Genomic DNA, 24,280 nt, shown 5'->3' on the forward strand with positions numbered 1-24,280 from the left:
GCAACACATTGTGACACATTGTGAGCATGTAGATTTTGCTTGTAGACGTTTTGTGTTTAAACTGTTACTTATTTTGCTGTGGGGGGCTCCCTGGGCCCCACTTTGAGAACCACTGTCATAAGATTACACAAATAATGTATTGAAAGACTTCATCAAATGTTATGTTCCCACTCTGCTCTGTAAGTTTGCAGAATTTGGGAAATAGACTTAAGATGTAGCATAGATCAGTATTACCCATTTAATAATTGTATAGGCTATAATATTTGAGCAATGCAGCTGCTATGTTAGCTATTTTCTCCATGACCCCCATTGAGTTCATTAAAAAAAGTGTCACACACATCATCACACAGCAGGCCTAAGTAACAGGATGGAAAGGGGTGATATTCATGTTATTGCATAACTGTGTCAGAGTTGATATTGTGGCAAGCCATAGGAGTTGGGAATAATGTTCTGAATGATGCAACTAACATACAATCTAGTTTTTCTGATGTAATTACAACTCCATGCATTACATATTTACTCACTGAAACACATTGTTTCTTACTGGTAGTGATGAGTCATTACTTAATTACATGGTAACACATAGCTTAAAACCTAAGAGGCATATGGATGAATGCTGAATATTATAATAAGTCTTCATGGACTCAAATATTGATCTACTGGGATGTTGCCTATAGGCTGCGGGGCAACCTAAAAAATAAATGCACAATGTAAATTAACAAGAAAGGCTCATTGTATGTAAAATGATCCCTTCCGACAAGTCTATGCACAAAAAAGATATGATCCATTTGACAGCTAGCCAATCAGCGGTGGTACAGTAAGACATGACTCATGACGTTGACGTTGCCAAACGTGTGCAAATCAGCGGCGGCCAGCATGCCCCGTGCAGCCAATGAGCGCCTTCCAACGAGCCGCTACAGGACCAATCATGTGCCTCCACGATGGGGACGAAGTGGATGCTTATATACTGGAGAGAGAACCATTCATTCAACACATCAGTTCATGTACAGAGAATACAAGTGAAGAGAGGGCGACCCATAAAGCAGCTGCTATACTTTTAGTTGGAATAACCCCAAGGAGACAGAGAGGGAGAAGAGAATCCATTCAGTATCTGCTGTAAAGGTATGTGATGGAATAACGCATGATTTATTCATATTAATATCACATTTTGACATGAAGTGGCATGAAGTGGCCTAGCCCTACGTATGAACTGGATGAACTTCAACCTGGTGTTTGCTCTTTCTCCCTCTTTAGTCCGTACATCTACATAAACGTTCAGATTTCAAATATAAAGTGCTTACCCCATAGCCACGGATGTTACAATTATGTACGGGCCCTCATAAGTACCCGTATCTTCCGTATTGTTCAATAAAAAGCATTTTGATCCGATCGGTGGCCATTTTCTCCGTATTTTTGCCATATGCTTTCAACTACGTGACCCTATCGGTTGGGAGGTGTATTGCACTCTGATACATTATAACGCTATGAGAAAATGGCAACCGATCGGATTAAAATAAGTTGTATTTAACAATACGGAAGATACGGGTACTTCTGAGGGCCCGTGCATAATTGTAACATCCGTGGCCATGGGGTAAGCACTTTATATTTGAAATCTGAACGTTTATGTAGATGTACGGGACAAAAAGGGAGACAGTGCAGACACCAAGTTTAAGTTCATCCATGACTGCCATGATGTGACAGTCATGTATCAGGGCTAGGCATGAAGTGGCCTAGCAGCAGCTGGAGGACATTTAGCTTTCCTCTTGTCGGCACGCTACGCTAATGCTAACAGAGCAAAGCTAAAAGGGTTATTAATTTCTGAAAGGCTGGAAATGGACGTGGGGAAAATTATATTAACACTTTTCTTAGTCGGTATGTCTTGTGTTTTACAATTACACCATGACAATAGAACGTACATTAAGGCGAGCTTGCTTTGCACGCTTCTAAGGCTAAAGTGCCGGGTGTTTGAAAGGAATTTAGGAAACCCGGTGAAGGAAACGTTGGAGGCACCACCAGTGTTGCCATGTCGGCTTATTCTAAGCGACTTTGGGCTTCTTTTTCTGTAAAGTTACTTGTAAATATTGGTGGTTGGCTGTGTTTTTTTTGGGCTTGTTTCTAAAGTGTACTTGCTTATTTAAACTTGCTTCCAAATAATGTAATTATTATTTAAACCAGTGGGTCTCAAATATATTCATGAAAAATGTTTTGCGCCCAGGGAACATTTTTGTTGGACTGTTTCCAACTATAACATATTTTATTGCAAGAGTTTTTGCGATGCGACGCGTTGAGAGCTTGTAGATCGGCTATTTTCAAATAGCCGATGGTTTAAAGTGCTCATACCGTAGTTGCTTATTTCTCTCGCAAAATATGGCAACACTGGGCACCACCCCACTGACGATGTTTTAAATAAGGCGTCGATTTTTGAGTATTTGGACGGTCATTTTTGTTCAATCTAGAATATACAGTTTTGTGATCAGTAAAACGTTTATCTCTGTCTACACCACGTAAGAATAGAGCATCGCAGACAGACAGTGCCTCACCTCAAAGTTAACCTCGCGTCATCACCAGCTTTTGCGCCGTTCGTACCTGTCAGATTCTGAAAGCCTGGTTTCCATTTCATTTACTAAAAGCAATCCTAGAAAAAAAGAAGCAGTCTAGAGCCCGCCTACTCCAATAATACTGTATCCGGGCATTTCCACGCACCTTCTTGAACGTACACAGACCGTTTCCGGAACCGCTGTAGACCGGATGTGCTAACTGCCAAGTGATTTGATCCCAGTCTACCTCATAGTATTGATTGATTGAATACTTTATTAGCAGTTTGCAAATAGTACAGTGGTACGATTACACAATGAATGGTGATACAAGGATAACACAAAAATCCCTAAGGGCTTGTTTCCATTGTGGTCCTTCCTGTCTATTCAATTCATCAAGACATTTAAAGACGGACAATAATATAGCTTGAAGTCTTTTAAGACCTCAAACTACTATGAGGTAGACTGGGATCAAATTGCTTTTCCAGGACATGGTCGTCTTAATTGCACAATGTACCTTACCAATTCAAATATTCAGTAGTTAAGTGTTCCATTGATTTGACATGGTTGTTCTCCTTTCACAGATTTCTTAAGTGAGCTGAACAACAGCCAAGGAAAGATGAGGCTTCTGTGCATGGTGCTGCTGGTCGCAGGCACTGCGCTTGCTGACGACGATGATAAAAAGGAGAGCGTGGGGACCGTGGTCGGAATTGACTTGGGGACCACCTACTCATGGTAAGAGATGTTCATTGTTACATTTCGATGTTTTGGTGATGTTCCTTAACCCATTAAGACCTGAGGCCGATTCGACAAATGCCTTCTAAAATCTTAACAGTTTTCTGAAAAACGAATGCTGCTATATCAGTGGTTGTCAAACCTTTTCATGTCAAGGACCCCCAAAATTATATGTATTTGGCTGCCGACTGGGCATCTCAAAATATTTTGTTCCAGGGACCCCCCAAGAAGCAAAGATTTGAGTTAAAAACGTTTAAAATATATATTCAATTATTTGCACATTTTCATGATTTTTCAAAAATAGCAGATGTACAACCTCATAGTGGGGCACAAAGTGATGTGCCTATGGGCTTGTATATTTGCTATTTTTGAATAGCCAAAGTATAAAATATTGCTTTTTAGCTCAAATCTAAAATGACACAGATGCTGAGGTTAATCAGCATGCCTATTCTGGGGGGAACATTTGCCGAAAATAGCAGATCTACAAGCTCCAAACGCTTCGCAACGCGTTGGGAGCTTGTAGATCAGGTATTTTCGTCAAATATATTTTGTGTAGAGGGGAAAAAAAGAGCAGATAAAGTACAGAGGCAAAGGTAAAGTTAGCTAAGTATTGATGGTTTTAAGTGGTTTCAATAACCATTAACTTTAACTGTCGACTCTCTTTGCCCTTTTTAGTGTTGGAGTGTTCAAAAATGGTCGTGTTGAGATCATTGCCAATGACCAGGGAAACCGCATCACCCCATCCTATGTGGCCTTCACCGCCGAAGGTGAGCGTCTGATTGGTGACGCTGCCAAGAACCAGCTGACCTCCAATCCTGAGAACACAGTCTTTGATGCCAAGAGGTTGATTGGTCGTACTTGGAGCGATGTCCACGTGCAGCATGACATCAAGTACTTTCCATTCAAGGTATGTTAAAAGCTCCTGACACACGAGTAGGGCCTCAAGTGGATCTAAATATTTGTTGAAACAAAATGACAAAAGGGATGTTCTTTTTGTCTAGGTTATTGAGAAGAAGAGCAAGCCCCACATTCAGTTGGAAGTGAACAGTGGAACAACTAAGACCTTTGCGCCTGAGGAGATCTCTGCTATGGTGCTGGTTAAGATGAAGGAGACCGCTGAGGCTTACCTAGGAAAGAAGGTAAAGGAATTGAGAATCTACATGATGTCAGGAATAATATGGATTGTGACTCGGCTCGTTTTCTAATCCGATTCTTTTTGTTTTGTTTACAAAGGTCACACATGCTGTCGTTACTGTCCCTGCCTATTTCAACGATGCCCAGCGCCAGGCCACCAAGGATGCCGGAGTCATTGCTGGATTGAACGTCATGAGAATCATCAATGAGCCGTAAGTGTCTCTATACATTGTCTTAATCACCTGCCATGAGTGAAGTCAGACTTCAAATATTTACTGACATTTCTGTTGTGTTTTCCAGAACCGCTGCTGCCATTGCTTATGGTCTAGACAAGAAGGATGGAGAGAAGAACATTCTCGTGTTCGATCTCGGTGGCGGCACCTTCGACGTTTCCCTCCTTACCATTGACAACGGCGTGTTTGAAGTGGTAGCCACCAACGGCGACACTCACTTGGGAGGTGAGGACTTTGACCAGCGTGTCATGGAGCACTTCATCAAGCTGTACAAGAAGAAGACTGGCAAGGATGTGCGCAAGGACAACCGCGCCGTGCAGAAACTGCGTCGCGAGGTTGAGAAGGCCAAGAGAGGCCTGTCTGCCCAGCACCAGGCCCGCATTGAGATCGAGTCCTTCTTTGAGGGCGAGGACTTCTCCGAGACCCTGACTCGTGCCAAGTTTGAGGAGCTCAACATGGTAAGTTTCAGATCATGCGGTGGCTATTTAGTCTGATCAAATGCCCCACAGCTTCATGGTACATTTTTATTAACCAGGCTTTGTTTACTTCCAGGATCTCTTCCGTTCCACCATGAAGCCTGTGCAGAAAGTGTTGGAAGATTCTGACCTGAAGAAACCTGACATCGATGAGATTGTCTTGGTTGGAGGCTCCACCCGTATCCCTAAAATCCAGCAGCTGGTGAAGGAGTTCTTCAATGGCAAAGAGCCGTCCAGAGGCATCAACCCTGATGAGGCTGTGGCTTATGGAGCTGCTGTGCAGGCTGGAGTGCTCTCTGGAGAGGAGGACACTGGTAGGTCCACCATTGCCAGCTGATCCACTTCATAATACATCCGTTACTGCAGTGAATCTTGTTCTTTTTTTATTACTTTACATGGCCCTAACCTAATGCGTTGACCTATTCCAGGTGACTTGGTTCTTCTTGATGTATGTCCCCTGACCCTGGGTATTGAGACTGTTGGAGGAGTAATGACCAAGCTGATCCCCAGGAACACTGTTGTGCCCACAAAGAAGTCCCAGATCTTCTCTACCGCCTCTGACAATCAGCCCACTGTCACCATCAAGGTCTATGAAGGTAAGAAAAGACTTGGGACTCTTATTGGCAACTTGCCTGAACTGCAATAATGAATAATCAAGTGTTACCCTGTTCTGTATCTTATCAATATTGCTGAACTTTGGATCTGATTGCAAATTTCTACTTGTCCCCTTTTATAGGAGAGCGTCCCCTGACCAAAGACAACCATCTGCTGGGAACCTTTGATCTGACCGGCATCCCTCCTGCTCCCCGTGGCGTCCCCCAGATTGAGGTTACCTTTGAGATTGATGTCAATGGTATCCTGCGTGTGACTGCAGAGGACAAGGGCACAGGCAACAAGAACAAAATCACCATTACCAATGACCAGAACCGTCTGACACCCGACGACATCAAGCGCATGGTGGACGATGCTGAGCGCTTTGCCGACGACGACAAGAAGCTGAAGGAGCGCATCGACGCCCGCAACGAGTTGGAGAGTTATGCGTACTCTCTGAAGAACCAGATCGGTGACAAGGAGAAGCTCGGTGGCAAGTTGTCTGACGAGGATAAGGAGCTCATCGAGAAAGCTGTGGAGCAGAAAATCGAGTGGATGGAGTCTCACCAAGAGGCAGATCTGGAAGAATTCAAGGCCATGAAGAAGGAGCTCGAAGAAGTAGTACAGCCTATTGTTAGCAAGCTCTATGGTGGAGCTGGTGGCCCCCCACCAGAGGGCGGAGAGGGCGAGCAGGATGAGAAGGATGAGTTGTAGGCAGGTATAACGTAACAAAGTACTTTGTTCTGTCACCTCTTGCCTCTCTGGTAGTGGCACCTAGATGTACATAATGGACTCATTGGACTCAAATGGTGAGAAGAAAGGTGGGGAAGGAGTGGCAAAAAGCGACCACGCTGAAAACTTCTGTAAAGATAATTGAAATAACTTTCGATGTGTGAGGGATGTGCTCTTCGCTCTAGGGTGGAGATATTTGTCGGCCCAGATTTGTGGCTCGCTACTGCTGTTCTCAGGCAGTCCTGAAAGGGGTTCCGTAGTGGGGAGGGAATTAGTAGGGGGGGGTGGGGGGTTCGTGGGTTCATGGGCTTGACATGTTCACTGACAATGTTAAGAAGTTATTTATTGACTCTGGTCATTGTAGAGGAGCCTTTCTACAATGAAGATGTTGAAATAAATGTTTGATATAAAATGTTGTCTTTGTTTTCCATCAGTTCATACCTTGGGTATTATTGGGTTATTGACCATTCTACCTCTAGATACATGGTAACGAATGTCAAATGTTCACAGAAAAGGCAGAGCGCCATGATTTAAATTGGTAGAGAAGTGAGCTACTGGTAATTTAATTTATGTATTTGTTTCTCGTTCAGGAGTAGAATTGGTTAAACAATGTTTTTTTGTTAAAAAGGTTAAAGCTCTAATATTGTGATAGTAATCATTGCTATTGTTTGTTTGGTAACGGGGTCTCCCCATCTCTTTTAATAAACAGAAAATACATTTTCAGGTGGTTTGCCAATTTCAGCCAATCAGAAGAGTAAACATTATCAGCTTCAATTTGAGTGTTGCAGTTTTAATTGAGTCTGCTCATTTCTCTGTCATAACTTCCAATTTCACTTGTTTATCCTGTGCGACTTCTCCAACCTGAATGCATTTTCTGTTAACTAAAGAGCTGGAGAGACGGGGAGATCCCTGTTACTCAACAAACACACTATAGCAATCGCTATCAGAATATAGAGCCATTTAACACTTTTAACAAAGATCACTTACTCTACCTTAAATGTAGAATTTATTAAAGTTTTAAAAAAAGTTGTTAATCGCTCGTTCTTATAGTAATCATTGCTGTAGTGTAGTTGCTCAGTTACATGGGTCTCCCAATCTCGCACTCTTTAAACAATAAGGTTGGAAAGGATACCAAGTTCATCCAATCAAGAGAGATCTCATACAGGATAAACAAGTGAAATTGAAGTGCTTAAATACATCATTTTAATACTATAAAATTGTAGCTGACACATGGTACAATGAACCTCCTGATTGGATGAAATTGGTGACCCACCTGAATATGTATTGTTTACCAAAGAGCTGGAGAGCCAGGGAGCCCCCTGTTACAGAACAAACTCCATAGCAATGATTACTATGAGAATGCATACGGTACATGTTAACAATTAGAATCATTACACTAGCCACAAGTAGTTAAAGTGAAATACTTTAATAACGCAAGTAGAAATGGTATGTATTGATTGAGTTGAATGATTCAGACATTTAAGCATACATCATGTTAACACAGTTGCAACACAGTCACTATGAATGACTCCCTGTGTGTCCATCCCTCCAAATACAAAGGCCAGCTGTAATGTCTCCATTGGGGCTGTTGAGCCTTGGGCCAGATCGCCATTTCCATCGGCCCTCACCGTCCACGGTAATAAACACATAGAATGATCAAGGCGGTTGGGTGGAATATCCCCTTTGAAATTCATCAGCACCCATCGCTTTTTGTCTGCAAGTAGAGAATAGATTTGAGGAAAGGTTATAATGTGAATGCTCTGTGCATGGTCAAAGTTGAAAAGAAAGTCCACTTTTTATGGATTTTAACAAAATTTACATTTTGAGTTCAATCAATCTTATCAAATCAACATAAAATGATGAATAACAAGGGCTACACAAAACGTGGTCATACCAGTGTGAAATCTGTACATAGAGTTGCTGGCTCCTTCTGAAGTCATTCCCCCAAAGACATGTATGTTCTTGCCCAGTGCCACTGCAGAGTGAGCTGCGACTCCTTGAGGGATGTCTCCTTTGGTCTGCACCTTCTCCCACTTCATGTTACCTTAAATAGACCCACAGTTAGGGCACTTCGGTAGAAACTAGGGCTTGACAACATACTATTTCACGCACGCACGCGCACGCACACGCACACAGTAAATTCCATGTGATGATCCATTGAGAGAACTACAGAGGAGCAACTGATCCTCTGTTTATGGTATAGAATAGCTAGAGCTTACTTGTGTCCAGCGAGTACATGTCACTATGGAATTTGTCTCCTGCCATGCCTCCATGGATGTAGATTATTGAGCCCACTGCCACTATGATGTGGCCATGCCTGGCAGATGGATGCTTCCCTTGTGTTTCTGGTTGAGACCAGGAGGATGAAGCTGAATAATAATGACAAAAAAAACAAAACAAATAAACAATAAATCCACATACGAGGAAATACATTGCTTAGGTAGAACCTTTTCAATTAATCACTGTGAATCTAGATTGATTGATTGATTGAATATTTTATTAGGCAAAAAAATGTAAAACAGCACAGTTACATTTAAAATACTTTGTCTAACAGGTCCGTTCATAAAAGTCCTTGCGGACTTGTTTCCAATGAGGGCCTTGGTATTCAATTCATAGGCATGTCATTATACACGAAAACACAATTATCTCTTTAAGAAATACACAACAATAGCCCATTTAAAAGCTCACAACACATCACGACACGCTTGCAGATCGGCTAATTTCAGTATTTGTCAATGGTGAAATGAAGGTTTAAGCGACCAAAACGTATCTGCATTAAACCATTTTTGTTGTAAGTGAAGACAGTGTGCGGGACCCTATTTTGCTCTTCTCAAGTTCATTACTCCGACGCACCTGTCCATTTCAGTAGGTGTGCAAAAGAATGTTTTCTACTATTTGTCAATGGACAGATTTAGGGCTGTATAATATATATAAGTGGTTAATTGTGTCTACAGTCATCATAGTTTTGTTTGTTGGAAATTATCAGTAGTGATACCTTGCTTTTGTAGGGCCATCACTAACCTGTATCAAAGACATGTAGTTTTGGATCAGAGATGGGTGTAGCACTTGCTTCACCACCAGAAAACACATATAGGCTGTTCCCTATGCAGGCTGAGTTGGTGTGATATGTCCTGGGACATGGAGCTTTCCCTTTCACCTCCACAGTCTTCCACCGTGACCCACTGTCTGGATTAGCACAAACAAGACTGCTCATCGAATGTTATGTGCTTTTGATTGTGCAAGACAATGATATTGCAGTCAGCTAAAATAGTTACAATATTAACTACAGACAGTTTACAAATGAAAGAACATAAGAGGACTGCATTAGAGGATTAAGTGTTCCACACAGGCCCCTAATCAAGATTTTGCATATTTTCACATGGTATACAATAATTCTGTAACGAAAATAACAACAACTTCAATTAGGCTTTGTATGTACCAGTTAGTTGTAAGTTCTGGATGCAGTTGCGATTTCCACTCGGTTGTGCCCCGGCAAACACCCACAGACTGTGTGGGCAGCTCTCAGGCACAAAACTACAGTGTTCATACCTGGACTCCAAACCTTCCCACCCTGGGATGTCCCACTCATGACAATCTGATAGGGCCAAAGGGATACAAAAAAAAAATACATATTAGAAGAGCTAGATTATTCAGATTATGCTGAGCAATAAGAGGACACCTAGGCCAAAAGAAAGTGCATACAGTAATAAGACATTGATGCTCTGTTAACACTACAAGTCATCCATTTCAGAGGAATAAGTACATATCATCCCCAAAAGTCAGTAAACATCCCTCTACCTAGATTTATGACATGGGATTCAGAAAAGCTGGCATTGGGATTGGCTCCTCCAACAATAAGGATCTTCCCTTTGCCTCCATCATCAGAGGGAACGTATGTGCAGTTGTGGCCGACACTAACACCTGGGCCACTTCCCCTGGGTATTATAGCATACCTGCGGACATCACCAAGAGTTCAACAAACAAGAAAGATGCATACTAGCTAATATCAAGACAAGGGTGTAACTTCATTACCATATTCCTTCTTTCGGCTTGACCTCAGGGTCAAGCACTGGGAGAAATTCCATGTCTGTTGAAGAGAAAAGTAGACAATATCAATGACATACGATATGAAACGACAGGTATACCATCTATCATTTAATTCCTTGTCAAATATCACAATTTGGAAACAACATGCATTAATAAAAACTACATACATTCATTATAATGCTGATATTTACAACTCAGTGTAATTACTGTATAGCAAACGTCTAAGGGAATCACATTGACTCCAGGTTTACAACACCTATTGAAGATGAGATAGGAGATCATCATCAGGGCCTGTGCCAGCCCCTTATTTTAACTTCCGTTCGCCAGTATGTACTGTCTTTAGAATCTACAATAAGCTGTGGACCCAACCTCTAGCTTGGTAAACCCTCCCTCCGGAAATCTCATTTGTAATTTATTTCAGGAGTGAAATCAAATGCAAATGAGATTTCGGGAGGGAGGGGGGTTTACCAGGCAACCCAACCTCCCCAATTCCCTCCGTCCAATTGAGTGACCTTCCTACTTAAACCAGAATAGCAGACAGTCACTCCAAATCAAATTAGCTATTCAAGAAGTACTTAACATTTCACTCTATTTTCACTAATGGAAGAAATGTCTTCCATTTGCTCTAATAACCTCAACCGTGCAGACCTGGTTGCTTGTTACCCAGCACTCCTTATTTTGGGCATGCCATTATAGGCAAAACGTTAAAAGAAATGTCAAAAATTGCGATAATAGCCGATGCGTTGTGAGCTTGTAGATCAGCTATTTTCACTATTTCTGCACGACACCGTTGTGTGATTAAGTATAAAATAACACGTGAGTGGTTAATCAATACGTTGCTATATTATTATTTTTTGAATATCTTTTAAAAATGTGCTTTGCAATAATTGTATTGATTGAAGAAGTAATCAATAGAATAATTGCTCAGAAAATTATCTTGTTGCAATCCTACTTCTTAAAGACACAATTATTCAAGGATACATAGTATTTTCTTATATACAGTATATTGTCAGGGTCCAATATTGATTTGGCTTTGGCATGATTTGCTACTTGATTGTGACCTTTGAATGTAAGCCTGTTGTACAGTGGCACTTAACTGTTTGCCTCCTTATGGCACAGGGAGCTCTAGCCCTAGAATGTCTGTGATCTTACATACATTTCATGAAATGAAGATCACAGACAGTCTAGGGCTGAAGGAGCTCCACAAAGTAAACTTTCTTGACTTGTTCACAAATACAACAACTTTGGCTTGAAGCCTTTGGCAGGGACATTTTGGCAAAGGTAAAATTCTACCAAATAGAATTACATCCAAAATTTGTGGTGGACAAAAAAAACATGGTAAGCTTATACTAGGCTATAAGATACGTAAGTTATTTGATCAAGTTGTGTTTAGAGTTGTGCATATTAAACTACGTTTGAACTACATTTTGCAACCCTTCCAAGTCGGCCATCCCACCCATGACCTAATTGTTCTTTAAAAAAAACTGTACTGCTAGCATGTTACAATAGCATCAAACTCAGATTACCTCGGTCGTTTAGAGAGTAGTTTACTATCCACGTATTTTAACGCAAGCACGTTTTGATCTGTATTGTCTGTATCTATCTTACATTTAAAAATGTATAAAATCCGTACAGATTATGAATATAACTTTGCTGCTAATTGCTACCTATGGTCAGAAGCTAACTACTTGCTACTAGGAAACTAACTACGGTACGCTTAAAAGGTACGTCTTCTGCGTTGTTGCTACAGTAACTAGCTTGTTTCCTATTGATATGGGGCACATGCGCAGTTTTGTATCCCTCCCAGCGTAAGTAAGGTTAAACAGTGGTACACTTGTGACACCTTGTGGCTGTTTGTAAAACCTTGTGGCTGTTTGTAAACCGCTATAAACTAGCCAATGGTGACTGTGAGACATAAATAAATAGTTGTAGGACATGGATTTCACTTTGCATTTGTCATTATTGTGCATGGGTAAAGCGACAGCAGGGCATGAGGGGAGGGGGGGGACACTTCTTAAATTGCCCCCATATAGAAATACTATTTTGATCTCATTTTGATTGCACTCGAGACTTTCTACTCAAATAAGTAAGCAGTCCCTGGCTCTGACCAAGAAGAGAGCAGTATGGTCCACACACTTTGGCAAATCTCTGTGTGGGTGTAATCCCACACATTTTTTTAAATTAATTTGTAATCACACATGATTTGCCAAAATCACTTTGGCAAATCAAATGTGGGTGTAATCATGGTGCTCTCTGCTCTTCTTGTCTTCTAAATGGTGTGACAGCCTGTATGGCTTGTATGTCTCCCCATATACTGTGTTTGAGCAGTTTTGAGCCTGCAGAACAAGCTCATCTTGCTTGCCTCATTTTGGACAGCAAGTTCCGTACAATGCATTTTAGTGAACGTAAAGTAGGACTGCTTTGTGAAAATAAACGTAACATTTATAGTATGTACACAGGCAGCTTAAATTCCTAAATATTTAGACCTAGCAAATGATAAAAAAAAAAGAGATATAATAGAAAAATAGGCTTCCTCACTTCATATGCCAATTTTCAATGGTGCCCTGATAGAGGTTTCTTAATTTTATATAATTTTATAGTATGATATATATTCCACTACAAGGTGCTTTACGGTTTACTATGCTGACATAGTAATTACATTCAGGAAATATTACTTAAAACAAACAACCCTAGGAGCATGACACCATGCGCATGCCATGCACTGCACAATTTACACTCCAGCACTCTACACACCATTCTGTAAATACTCAGGTAACACATATGCTCACCAGAAGGGGGCAGCAAATGGCAGACTAAGGTCAACCCACTGCCAGTTTGGTTAATTTCTTTCTTTCTTGAAGCATGGCCATGAAAATACCGGTCTAGAGCCCGCCTACTTTATCGGCACATCGTTTCCGTATCCGCTCCAAACCTCACAGGATCTTACAGTACAGCCAGCAAAGATATTTTTTATTTACCAAGATGGCCAATCCCATGCCTCGCCACTGGTGCGAAAAACAAACAGTCTCTTCAGTGGGTGTGGTTTGTACATCTCCGCCCCTTCCACTCATTTCCCCACTCCATTTGATGTGTGAATGTTGTGCGCTTCTGGTCTCTAGAAGGGGTGGGCAGTGGGCACCAACGTCACACAGATACAAGAAGTCATGTGAAGATTGGGAGTCTTGATCTGCCACAGTCTTTGGTTTATATTTATGTTGCTACAGAGCATGCTTAGTTCCGAGTCAAACCACGAGGAGTGAAGTCACATACCTGCATATCTTTCCTGAGCTTTTTTTCTGAACAATAGGCCATCTTGGGACAGCTATTCTTTTGATTGATTGATTGGGAGCTTTTTTACTTGAAATCAGAGAAACATTATCGTGGTAACCGGAGAAAGATGTCCAAAAGCAAAGAGAAGTCCTCTGAGAATTGCATTCTGTTGGGTTGCAAGCAAACAGAAGGCACATCTTACCACCAGTTTCCAAAGGAACCGGCTTTAAAGCGGGTATGGGTCAACTTTGTCTTCAAAGATCGAATTGATTCCCCTACTCTGATCACCGAAAGGACCCGTCTCTGTAGTGAACACTTTACTCCAGATTGTTTTACAAATTTTATGCAGAAGGCTATGGGTTTTGCAGACAAATATATCCTGAAGTCTAATGCCGTGCCAACAGTATATTCACAATCATCGACCCCTGGGAGTCAACCGGTAAGTTTCTTGTTGTCTGTTGTCCTTATTATACTGTTTACTGTTTAGAGCTCAACAGTGAGTCTCCAGGAAGTTAACATCCCATTGATATTCTTCATAGACTGGACATTAGTATTAGCCACATAACATGGTAACCATCCAATGTAGTCTAGACTTTTTCCACTTACCACTAGCTATGAGGTTGTAAAACAATGCTATATGTGTGTGTGTATGTCCCTGTTCAAGCCACATAAGAAATCAACCTAAGTTAAGTTTAAAGAGAACATGTTATATTTGCAATGTAATGGGAAACATACTACATTACCCACAATCCTAAAGTGGAGCAACAACGTATCTGATTGGTGGAGCTCGCGTTACCATGGAAATATTCCCGCCAGTGCCAAGTTAAGGTCACGTGACGTGAGTTTCTGCTACCTCTGGAATGTAGCTCCCATAGCCCGGGGGGGATGCCAGTAGTAGTACATCGTTGTCCGAAATCACGATAAGTAGAGAAGTCCGCTACAATATTACAGCTTGTAAAGTTACACCGAGGGAAATGGTGGGGATTTTTTATATAGAGTAATAGCCTGACTCTCTCTCTCTCTCACTCGCCCCCCCCCCCACACAGGGGTTTAGAAGTGTCCCACTGTCCCATGATGATGTAATTTAAAGGCATATCAAGGCCGTTCGTTTGTGCAGGATGGGTCGAAGTTATGATAATTAGACTAATCTGGCTGAACCCCCTTTCGCACATTGGCACCTTCTTTCACTTCACATGTTAATGTAGTCTCAGGCTCCTGAGGCAACATTAACATGTGAATGACAGAAATGCACTTATTGCACTAGTAGTAATGCTGTGGGCAGAATGGTGGTCACTGGTCAGCACTCCTGTATTCCTGGTCAAATATTACTCAACTACAAGTGAAAGTTGGTCAGTCAAATTTGTACTTGCTTTTAAAATAATTTCAAGTACTCAAAAGGACATTGATGTAACGCGTTGTGAGCTTAGATGTAGATCGGCTATTTTTTACTATTTTTGAAATGGGACTAAAGTGGTGAATTCAACTGGAAAAAGTGCCCTTTGGACATTTGGCCCCTTCCTACCTGTAATGCCCCCCATCTTCCAAGCAGTTCCTACTTGAAAGCCTTCCCCAACTTCATGTAGAAGGTAGAAACTGCAGTTTCTACCTGAAACCCCCCCCCCCATACATAGTCTACAGTATGTTAGCCTTTTACTGCAGAAACTTGGTCTGTGCACATTGAAAAACAAGAAAAGGGTGTGATATGTCTTTTTTATTTTCATGAACTGACAAAGGCCACAGTCATTAAGACATATTGTTCATTTATAAGCGTGTCCACTCGGCTATCATTTACTTTAATGTATTCCAACAAACTTCTGGCTCCAAGTTGCCTCCCAGTGTCAGGAGTATATCAAGTCCTTATGGTGTAGATTAGAATATCTGTCCATTCCTTATTTACATTGCCTTGAAACTACGTGGTTCAAAAAGTTGGCTCACTGTTGTAGTCAGCAGTGCTCGAAATGGACAGTAGCTGTCAAGGTCTAATTAGGCCATTGTAAATGCTAGCATTGGGTTAGAAATATGTTTAAATCTCCAGTGTCGTTGTAATACATGAAGTAAGTAGTGCTCTTAGTGTTGATGACTTCTTGTATGTTATTGTTTGTCTTTAAATGTCTTGATGAATTGAATACATAGGACCAAAATGGAAACAAGCCTTTTTGTGTTTTGTGTCCTTTTAGCATCATTGTATAATCGTACGTACCACTGTACGTTTTGCAAACTGTTAATAAAGTATTAAATCAATCAAAAGTAAAGACATAACAAGTAGCGTAGCACCCAGCCTCAGAAATGAAAGCATGAACAAAATAATTATTGATTGTTTGTGTTTTATAAAGGGTGCTGCTGACATACGTACGAAGAAAGACTTTTCCTGTCAGTACAACTATCGGCCGGATGAAGTGGTGAGGACACGTAATACTGGCGTGCAATGTTTTCCACAAATGCCGTCAAAGAATGTTTCTGTGCAGTGTAATGCACTGTTCTGGCCAAAAAGGACAAGGACAGTAGGGACACAACTGTCAACATTAAAGTTTAGAAGAAACAACGGTGAGTGATCATCTTACCTCATCTGCCATTGTTTGTCTATGCACTGTAGTTTGACAATGTGTAGGGGTGCAACAGTTAATCAATGTAATCTATATAATTGACCATTAAAAAAAAGTCTTCGATAATTGATCAAGCCTTTTAATAAAATAATTAGAAAATAAGCAATATTTCATACAGAAATAGTTAAAACAAGCTCACACTCCTAATTGGTTAGTCGATATATATATATATATATATACATACACACACACACACACACACACACACACACACACACACACACACACACACACACACACACACACACACACACACACACACACACACACACACACACACACACACTCTCTGTGCATATAAAAAAGAAACACAAAAAACTCCCTTCTTGATTAATCGAAAATGTAATCGATAGAATAATTACTAAGAAGATCAATAGTTGCAGCCCTACATAGAAAAAATGTCAGCCATCCACCACATGAGTTGTCTGTTTCTCTGAATGACGCAGATGAGACGGAAGGCTTCTGGTCGAATCGACTGGATGAGGATTACATTAATGATTCCACACCGACACATACTACTAATGGCTTCCTCGAAGATCATTCCAGCATTGTCCTGTAAGTTTAACACTTTAACATACAACAGTTAGTTGTAGCTTTCAATGAGTCGCCTACATTTAGGCCTATACATGTCATTTCCACCTAAATGAAGACTATTTGTGACGATTTGTGACGAATGACTCCACAAACTATTTTTTTTTCTCCCACAAACACATTTATCTTGACATACGCTGCTTTCCCCACAGACCTCCCCCTAAACCTGTCAAAGATGTCTCAAAGTACCTGGTTTATGAAGAGTGCTTGCTAGGACTTTTCCAGTATTGTCCCTCCTGCAAACACACGTGCCAGGTGAAGAAATTTGTGAGAGGCACCTATCTTTCCATCACGCAGCAATGCTTCAGGTGTGATTTCAGCAGGAAATGGAACAGCCAGCCTCTGGTTGGTAGCCAGCCAGCAGGGAACCTGCATATGTCGGGTGCAATTGTGTTCACCGGGGCCTCATTCGCACACGTGAAGAAGGTGAGGGAGGCAGTAAACAATTTACTCAAATCTTTATTATAGAAAATCTCGATTTCAAAACATGATTGTTCTAACTCAAATGCTTCCATGTTAGTTTCTTGATGCACTGAAAGTGAGGTCCATTTCCAAGAAAGAGCATTACAGGAATGTGCGCTCTTACATGGACCCCTCCATCAATGTGACATGGAAGAAGCACCAGGCTGAGCTACTGGAGGAACTGAAGCACAAGGAGGTGGTCACCTTGGGAGGTGACATGAGGGCAGCTAGTCCTGGTCACTGTGCAAAGTACGGGTCCTACACGATGATGGACATGGAGTCTATGAAAGTAATCGACGTTCAACTTGTTCAGGTATTGAGAAATATTTTATAAAATGATAAATATACTGTATTTTCTACCTTATGGTTAGCCTGGTAAACCACCATGGTTATAATCATAGATTTATCTTTTACATTCCACTTTTTTCTTTTTTTTAAACAAAATATAATGTCATTTGTATAACTCTTATAAAACTGTTACAAAAGTTTGCTCTCATCTTCAGTTACAAAATAACATATTCAAGAATTTAATGTAGTTCCAATCCTCACTTGTAATGTCAGAGAACGTTCAAGATTGTGATGGGAAATAATACACACAAGTGTTTTGTTTTTTCTTTTCCCCCAAAGTCTAACGAGGTTGATGACAGTAACCACATGCAGAAGGAAGGACTCGACAGGAGCCTAACGTTTCTTGATGGTGAGGGTGTGACGGTCAACAGCCTCATCACCGATCGTCACGTCCAAGTCGAGAAATACATGAGCGAGCAACGGGCCGGGGTGCAGCACCGTTATGGTGTGTGGCACGTCACTAAAAGTAAGATCAAATAAATGATGCTTTATATATTTTTGATCATACACTCTGCTTGCATAATATGCCTGTACCCAGTGGTGGAAAGTAACTAAGTACTGTACTCAAGTACTGTACTTAAGTAAATCTTTGAGGTATTTGTACTTTATTTGAGTATTTCCAATTTCCAATACTTTTACTTCTACTCCACTACATCTCAGAGGCAAAAATTGTACCTTTACTCCACTACAATTATTAAAAAACTCTAGTTACTTGTTACTTTGTAGATTTGGATTATTATTACAAAACATACATTAACCACTTCAGCCCTATATACATTTTTTGCCAATTGAAAATAGCCGATCTACAAGCTCACATGTGAGCTTGTAGATCTGCTATTTTCAAAAGATTTTTTTACATTTGAAATTGGACATTCTGCATAATGACTACTTTTTACTTTTGGTACTTTAACTACATTTTGATGCCAATACTTTTACTCAGTACATTTTGAATTCAGGACTTTTACTTGTAACAGAGTATTTCTACATTGCAGTATTGATACTTTTATTTAAGTAGAACATTTGAGTACCTTTTCCACCACTGCCTGTACCCCTTCCCTGTATTCAGTAGCACTAGCATGATATTTTACTGCTCTCTGTATCTGTGCTACTCAGGTGTTTCCAAGAAACTGGACGTTGTGGCCAGGAAACGAGGCTGTGAGAAGATCAAGGCTTGGCAGAAGAGTCTGATCAGTCACATGTTTTGGGCGGTCACCACCTCTTCCTCTGGGCCAGAAATGGTGGCTAAGTGGGTTTCTGTGCTGAATCATGTACAGAATATCCACAGCCACAGCAACACCCTGTTTCCTAGATGTCTACATGGTCCCCTGACTGAAAGGCAGTCTTCCAAGTGGTTGAGCCCTGGTATGTTTGTTATTTTGTTTGCAGTGTCTTGGGTGGCATTCTGGAAAAGGGAACTGTTCTCGTAGTCAGTTTGTCATAGCTCCATTTGATTGGCTCAGCAGCAGATTTGGACCAGAAACACATTGTGAAGGTGTTGTGTGTTTCCTGTTCAAATCCGCCGCTGAGTCAATGGAGCTACGAGAAACTGACCCGGAACAGGAAACGGGAAATGGTTTTAGCTTGTTATGTTACACCTTTTTGAATAGCTTTTCCACTTACTTTATACATAACATTACCTTTATTGATACAACCTATTTTCCTTATGAATTATTTAGTTCATTGTTATTATTACCAGTAAGTGATGTGATTGAAGAAAATACACAGACTATAACAGTTCATAACATTCTAGTTCTTACATTTAGATTAACAGGCCTCAGGTCAGCAACATTAGTATGCTATGGACTATGAAAATAATTGACTAAATGATGTGCCTATATATGTTTGTTATACGTTATTGTTCCAGCATCAAAAGCATCAGCGAGGCTGGAGGAGATCTTGGGGAATGCAAGTCTGCTGAAGGATGTTGCAAAACTCAGCCCTCACCATCAAACCTGGGCGATTGACGGCTTCCATAGCCTAATATTGAAATTTGCCCCCAAAAAAGTTGTCTTCTCCCATCGTAGGATGATGTCCAGGTAACTTACTAAGACTGTTCATTCAATTACAATGCATAAAACGTGATTGATCATATTGAACATTGCTACTCAAAAAGTTAATAATGCCCTTTATTACAGGCTTTACTTATCCGCGCTGTATTTCAACGAAAATGCAAAAAGACCACGGCAAGTGAGGACTCAACAGGGAAAACTGGTGAAGAATATCTGCTTCCCCAAAAGCAAGAATGGAAAATACTCTGTGCACGTGGTCAAGAAAAACCCCACATATGGTACAGTAATATACATTCGTCTTACACTTACCACAAATGCCATATTGACTGATGCTTACATACTAAAAAGCAAATAAATAGAACATAATAAATAAATATAGCTGCAAGAAGCAATGAGCACAACATGCCATCATGGCGAGAGTATTCAGTCAATCAGCTTAATATTCGTCCATTGGGGAGGAATATATAGTGGTAGAAGGGGCGCCCTTCTACCACTGTAAGAAGTAAAAGAAATGGCATGGCTGTTAGGCCTCAGACGTAAATGAGGTCTGTAGCGCTGCCATTTTGTTTTTATCAATAATGGAGGGCCTATCTGCATTTGGGGCGGCAGTGACTCAAGGGTAGAGTTGCCGGATGGGAACCGCGAGGTTCCCAGTTCGATCCCGGGCTCCCCCAGAGTTCGTGTCGAAGTGTCCTTGAGCAAGACACTGAACCCCTAATTGCTCCCTATGAGCAGGTTGGTGCCGTGCATGGTTTCCTCCGCCATCGGTGTATGACTGTGTGCGTGAATGGGTGAATGTAATGCACAATCTATGTAAAGCGCTTTGGATAAAAGCGCTATATAAATGCATCATTTACCATTTTACCATTTTTTCATAAAAAGGTAGTTATGGCAAAACTGCAAAAAGTGTCATAATAGTAATACTAAAACTAACAATTACAATAGAGTGCCTACACACTGAGTAGAGTGCTTGGCCCCCTAAAATATATACAGCATATTTTTGTTTTTCACCCCCAGAATATGTGGAGAAGCTGCTGACAACTCTCCTGACGGAGGCCGTCTCCAACGGTCATGCCTCGACAGCAGAGCTGGACCAGGTGCCCTTCTACTCAGACATTGACATTTTCATTGAGGACTGAAAATGAACACTGCCACCCTCGCTGTCAGGAAACTGCTGGCGAAACCGAGCCACAACCCACCTTTGTTACTGGGCCCCATGGGCCCCATACCTGCTGCATCTAGAGAAAAGAAAAACGTCACACGCACACTAGGGTTGGGCAATTAACCAAAACTATATTGAAAAGGATATTTCAAACCAATAAGGAAGGTTTAAAAAAAATAAGAAAAAAATATATATATTATATATTTTATATATATATATTTTTCTTATATATCAACGAATCAACATACTGAGTAGTCTGATTTGACTCTTAACACACACACACATCTGTGCCTTGTGCAATCTTCTAAACTTGTTACTTTGTGAGATAAGTAATTTGTTTAGTGTATTTTGTTTCATCATGTTCATCTCTACATTATGTGCCAGTGTCGGGACGAACATGATTAGGTTCTACAGTAAAAAAAAATTGCAAATATCTTTATTTCTTAAGCTTAATAGCTGTTCACACGTTGTAGAGCCCCATGGTTTTCCCTGTAAACGTTGAGGGTATTTTGTAGGGCACATGGATTCATGCACCCCTGCTTAGAGTTCTCAAATTCTGCCCGAACTCGACCATATCCGACCCGACGTTTTCGGGCCGGGCCCAAAAATCTATGCTAATTAGTCGGGCCGAGCCTCGGGTTCCATAATAATCTATTACCCCTAAAAAAATAATTTCAACTGCCCCTAGCGGCCTAACGGTAAGGCAGACGGAAATGGCAGTGGATGTGTTGGATGCAGCTCAAAGTGAACTTTACTCAGGTGTCTAGTTTGTCACCTTCCGACCTTCCTAGCCCGTGTTATTAAAGAAAAACGGGCGGCAATGGCCAAAACTCAATCGAAAATCGGTGCTTGAAAATCTGCGAAAGTGGCCGTTTTCAAGATGTTTTGGTCATTATCTCTGGAACGGAAGGTCCAATCTGCTCAGTTCTTTCACTTTTCGGGTTTTCGGGCCTAAATTTATGTCAATATTTCAGACCGGACTGGCCCAGTTAGGGCTGGGCCTTAATTTTCAGACACGTTGAGATCTCTACCCCTGCTCAAGACCAAGGTGTAAGGTCATGCTGGTGGGGGGCTCCCCAGTATCTAATCTGAACCTACAGCACAAAATACACCATATGTACACCATATGTATTATCCTAGTCTACCTCATCCAACCTTTTAAACACCTCAAAGCCTCGGCCAGGTGTTCCCAATACACTATGTGTATATGGATTTATATGTAGGCTACAGTACTGTCCACACTGGAAATTACACTATAATACACAGTACTGTTTTAGCTTCAAGGACCCCATAACTCTGAGAGTGTACAAATGGATCCTACGGGTCCATTTTGTTCCATTTGTATACACTCAGTTACAGACCTGCAAGTGTCCAATTCGACTTCTGCGGGTCGAATGGAACACTTTGCCGGGTTACGCGGAGGTGCTAGACGGGTACATGGGACAAAGTGCAAAATGGAAGAATTTATTTTGCTGTTATGTTTAATGATAAAACATTGACAGACATGTGAACCTGCTGTTAAACCAAATTAAATAAAAAGACTTGACTTGCACAACTGTCACTGAATAGAAAGCAATACTTATTTGTAGTTATGCAGTTTTATTTTGAACATTAACATAGAAACTGGACTTTTGATGACAATATTTTTCTAAGCAGAATGTTGTAGTCAGGTAAAGGGGGTATAACAGCCAGCTCAGTGCAAAACCAAAACTACTAAGCTGCATTGATTCTCAACCACTTGATCCATTTCACACACATTAAGGATGACCTTAATATATTTATTAGGAGTGTTGGTATTTTACATATTGGTTCCTGAATTTTCAGGTCTTTGAAACCAGTTTAGAACCACTGCTACAGAGAATGTATAATGGGCCTGTTTGGATCAACAGTACATCAGATTGGTTCTACTTAGCATCTATTTGGTATAAGCCTATTTGTATATAGTAATGCCCTGAGATGAGTTGTCCATCTATATTCAGTATGCAAGTCCTCTGTGGTTTCAGCTAGAATGTGTTCTATATCAATTTCCAGAAAAGATTGTTGCAATTTTGAATGTTGAAATAAAAGAATTGGGCCATATCAGATAAAACTCATCTGAGTTTCCATCCCAGTTGCAGCTAAGAAACATACTACATATACAAAGTTCTGTTTTATTTTGTCAAGTTTATCTAAAGGGAGAATTATGAAAATCTTGGAGTTTTTGTAATTACAGTGTGAGAAGGCCCAGTCAACAGCACAGAGAGAACAGAGACCTGGAGGTCCTCCAACTGTACACAGGGCCCCCAGGCCAGGTACATGGCTAAAATTTACTTTAATGTCCCAAGAGCTTATTTCCTCCACACGGACCACCTACTTCCTTCCCTAGTTCCCTTATAGTTCCTTCTGAACTAAAAGTAGCCAAGATTATCCCTATTCATAAAGATGATGACACAGCCATTTTCAACCATCATTGACCTATTTCCATTTTGCCTGCTATATCCAAAATATTTGAAAAACAGGTTTATCATAGGTTAATTGAACATCTTAATAAGTACAACATTTTATATACACACACCAGTACGGCTCCAGAAAGAAGCATTCAACATATGGCACTTCTACACCTAGTAAATGAAATATACAAGCTTGAGATAAGAGGAAAATACTATGTATTTTTGGGGGATTTGACACGGTCATTCACCATATTCTTCTTCAGAAACTCTCATATTAGAGTAAAAAACAATGCACTTCTCTGGTTCAAGAGTTATCTCAAAGACAGACGGCAGTTTGTATCCTACAGTGGAACCAATTCTCTTCTTCATATGCAATGCGGAGTCCCTCAAGGATCAACTCTTGGGTCTTTGTTATTTTTATATATATTAATGACCTTCCAAATGTCTCAGATAAACTGTCAATTTCTTTATTTGCAGATGACACGAGCGTCCTCTACTCTCATAAAGATCCTGACACCATTATAAAGGTCATAAATGAAGAACTTGGTAAGCTATCCATTTGGTTTCGGTCCAATAAATTATCACTCGACAAAAAAAAAACTGAAGTTCATATGTTTTGGCCTTAAACCATATTTTTAACAAATCATCTAAAATAGATATTGATAACATCCAAACTAATGTGTGTTCCACACGATTCCTTGGCATTATGCTTGATGAATCGTTATCCTGGAAATCGAATATTATGGCTATATTCACAAAAGAGTATTGGTATCTTAAGTAAAACCCATAATTTGATAAGCTCTGAGGTAGGTTAGGGCATTCACAACTAATGATCTTTACTAGTCGACTCATTTGACCAAGTACTAGTCGACTAGTCGAAATTTACATTAAAAAAAAAGGGGGGGGGGCATTTAGGGGGGGGGG

General features: G+C 40.7%; 3 protein-coding genes across 3 annotated transcripts; 2 read left to right on the plus strand and 1 right to left on the minus strand.

Moving 5' to 3' along the window:
• Positions 1-987: 987 nt before the first annotated feature.
• On the plus strand, positions 988-6,708 carry hspa5 (heat shock protein 5). Its single transcript, XM_080420111.1, has 9 exons — positions 988-1,122; positions 3,119-3,269; positions 3,945-4,176; positions 4,271-4,408; positions 4,503-4,615; positions 4,704-5,094; positions 5,189-5,426; positions 5,541-5,708; positions 5,849-6,708. Exons 2-9 carry the CDS (start codon positions 3,154-3,156, stop codon positions 6,415-6,417), a joined length of 1,965 nt encoding a protein of 654 aa, XP_080276237.1. The 5' UTR covers positions 988-1,122; positions 3,119-3,153; the 3' UTR covers positions 6,418-6,708.
• Positions 6,709-7,840: 1,132 nt separating this feature from the next.
• On the minus strand, positions 7,841-12,151 carry rabepk (Rab9 effector protein with kelch motifs). The gene is made up of 8 exons (XM_080419670.1): positions 12,009-12,151; positions 10,468-10,522; positions 10,234-10,388; positions 9,875-10,030; positions 9,457-9,621; positions 8,655-8,804; positions 8,330-8,479; positions 7,841-8,149 (listed from the first exon to the last, which is right to left on the minus strand). The coding sequence occupies exons 2-8, from the start codon at positions 10,518-10,520 to the stop codon at positions 7,926-7,928; spliced, it is 1,053 nt and encodes a 350-aa protein (XP_080275796.1). The 5' UTR covers positions 10,521-10,522; positions 12,009-12,151; the 3' UTR covers positions 7,841-7,925.
• A 1,580-nt stretch (positions 12,152-13,731) lies between these two features.
• On the plus strand, positions 13,732-21,153 carry LOC308078519 (uncharacterized protein). Its single transcript, XM_080419708.1, has 10 exons — positions 13,732-14,191; positions 16,086-16,296; positions 16,802-16,910; positions 17,099-17,372; positions 17,467-17,721; positions 18,036-18,222; positions 18,870-19,118; positions 19,621-19,792; positions 19,892-20,043; positions 20,783-21,153. The coding sequence occupies exons 1-10, from the start codon at positions 13,880-13,882 to the stop codon at positions 20,902-20,904; spliced, it is 2,043 nt and encodes a 680-aa protein (XP_080275834.1). The 5' UTR covers positions 13,732-13,879; the 3' UTR covers positions 20,905-21,153.
• Positions 21,154-24,280: the final 3,127 nt, after the last annotated feature.

This window comes from Gymnoscopelus braueri, assembly GCF_963280865.1.
Source record: "Gymnoscopelus braueri genome assembly, chromosome: 22".
Classification (NCBI taxonomy): domain Eukaryota; kingdom Metazoa; phylum Chordata; class Actinopteri; order Myctophiformes; family Myctophidae; genus Gymnoscopelus; species Gymnoscopelus braueri.

Bases quoted from the DNA above. Each gene is read 5' to 3' on its own strand.
- hspa5 (XM_080420111.1), top strand. From the start codon at position 3,154: ATGAGGCTTCTGTGCATGGTGCTGCTGGTCGCAGGCACTGCGCTTGCT. The intron at 4,409-4,502 runs GTAAAGGAATTG...TTGTTTACAAAG, and splicing joins AGGCTTACCTAGGAAAGAAG to GTCACACATGCTGTCGTTAC. The intron at 5,095-5,188 runs GTAAGTTTCAGA...GTTTACTTCCAG, and splicing joins AGTTTGAGGAGCTCAACATG to GATCTCTTCCGTTCCACCAT.
- rabepk (XM_080419670.1), bottom strand. From the start codon at position 10,520: ATGGAATTTCTCCCAGTGCTTGACCCTGAGGTCAAGCCGAAAGAAGGA. The intron at 9,622-9,874 runs GTACATACAAAG...GTGCTAATCCAG, and splicing joins CCAGAACTTACAACTAACTG to ACAGTGGGTCACGGTGGAAG. The intron at 8,150-8,329 runs GTATGACCACGT...CTCTACTTGCAG, and splicing joins TATGTACAGATTTCACACTG to ACAAAAAGCGATGGGTGCTG.
- LOC308078519 (XM_080419708.1), top strand. From the start codon at position 13,880: ATGTCCAAAAGCAAAGAGAAGTCCTCTGAGAATTGCATTCTGTTGGGT. The intron at 14,192-16,085 runs GTAAGTTTCTTG...TGTTTTATAAAG, and splicing joins CGACCCCTGGGAGTCAACCG to GGTGCTGCTGACATACGTAC. The intron at 17,722-18,035 runs GTATTGAGAAAT...TTTCCCCCAAAG, and splicing joins TCGACGTTCAACTTGTTCAG to TCTAACGAGGTTGATGACAG.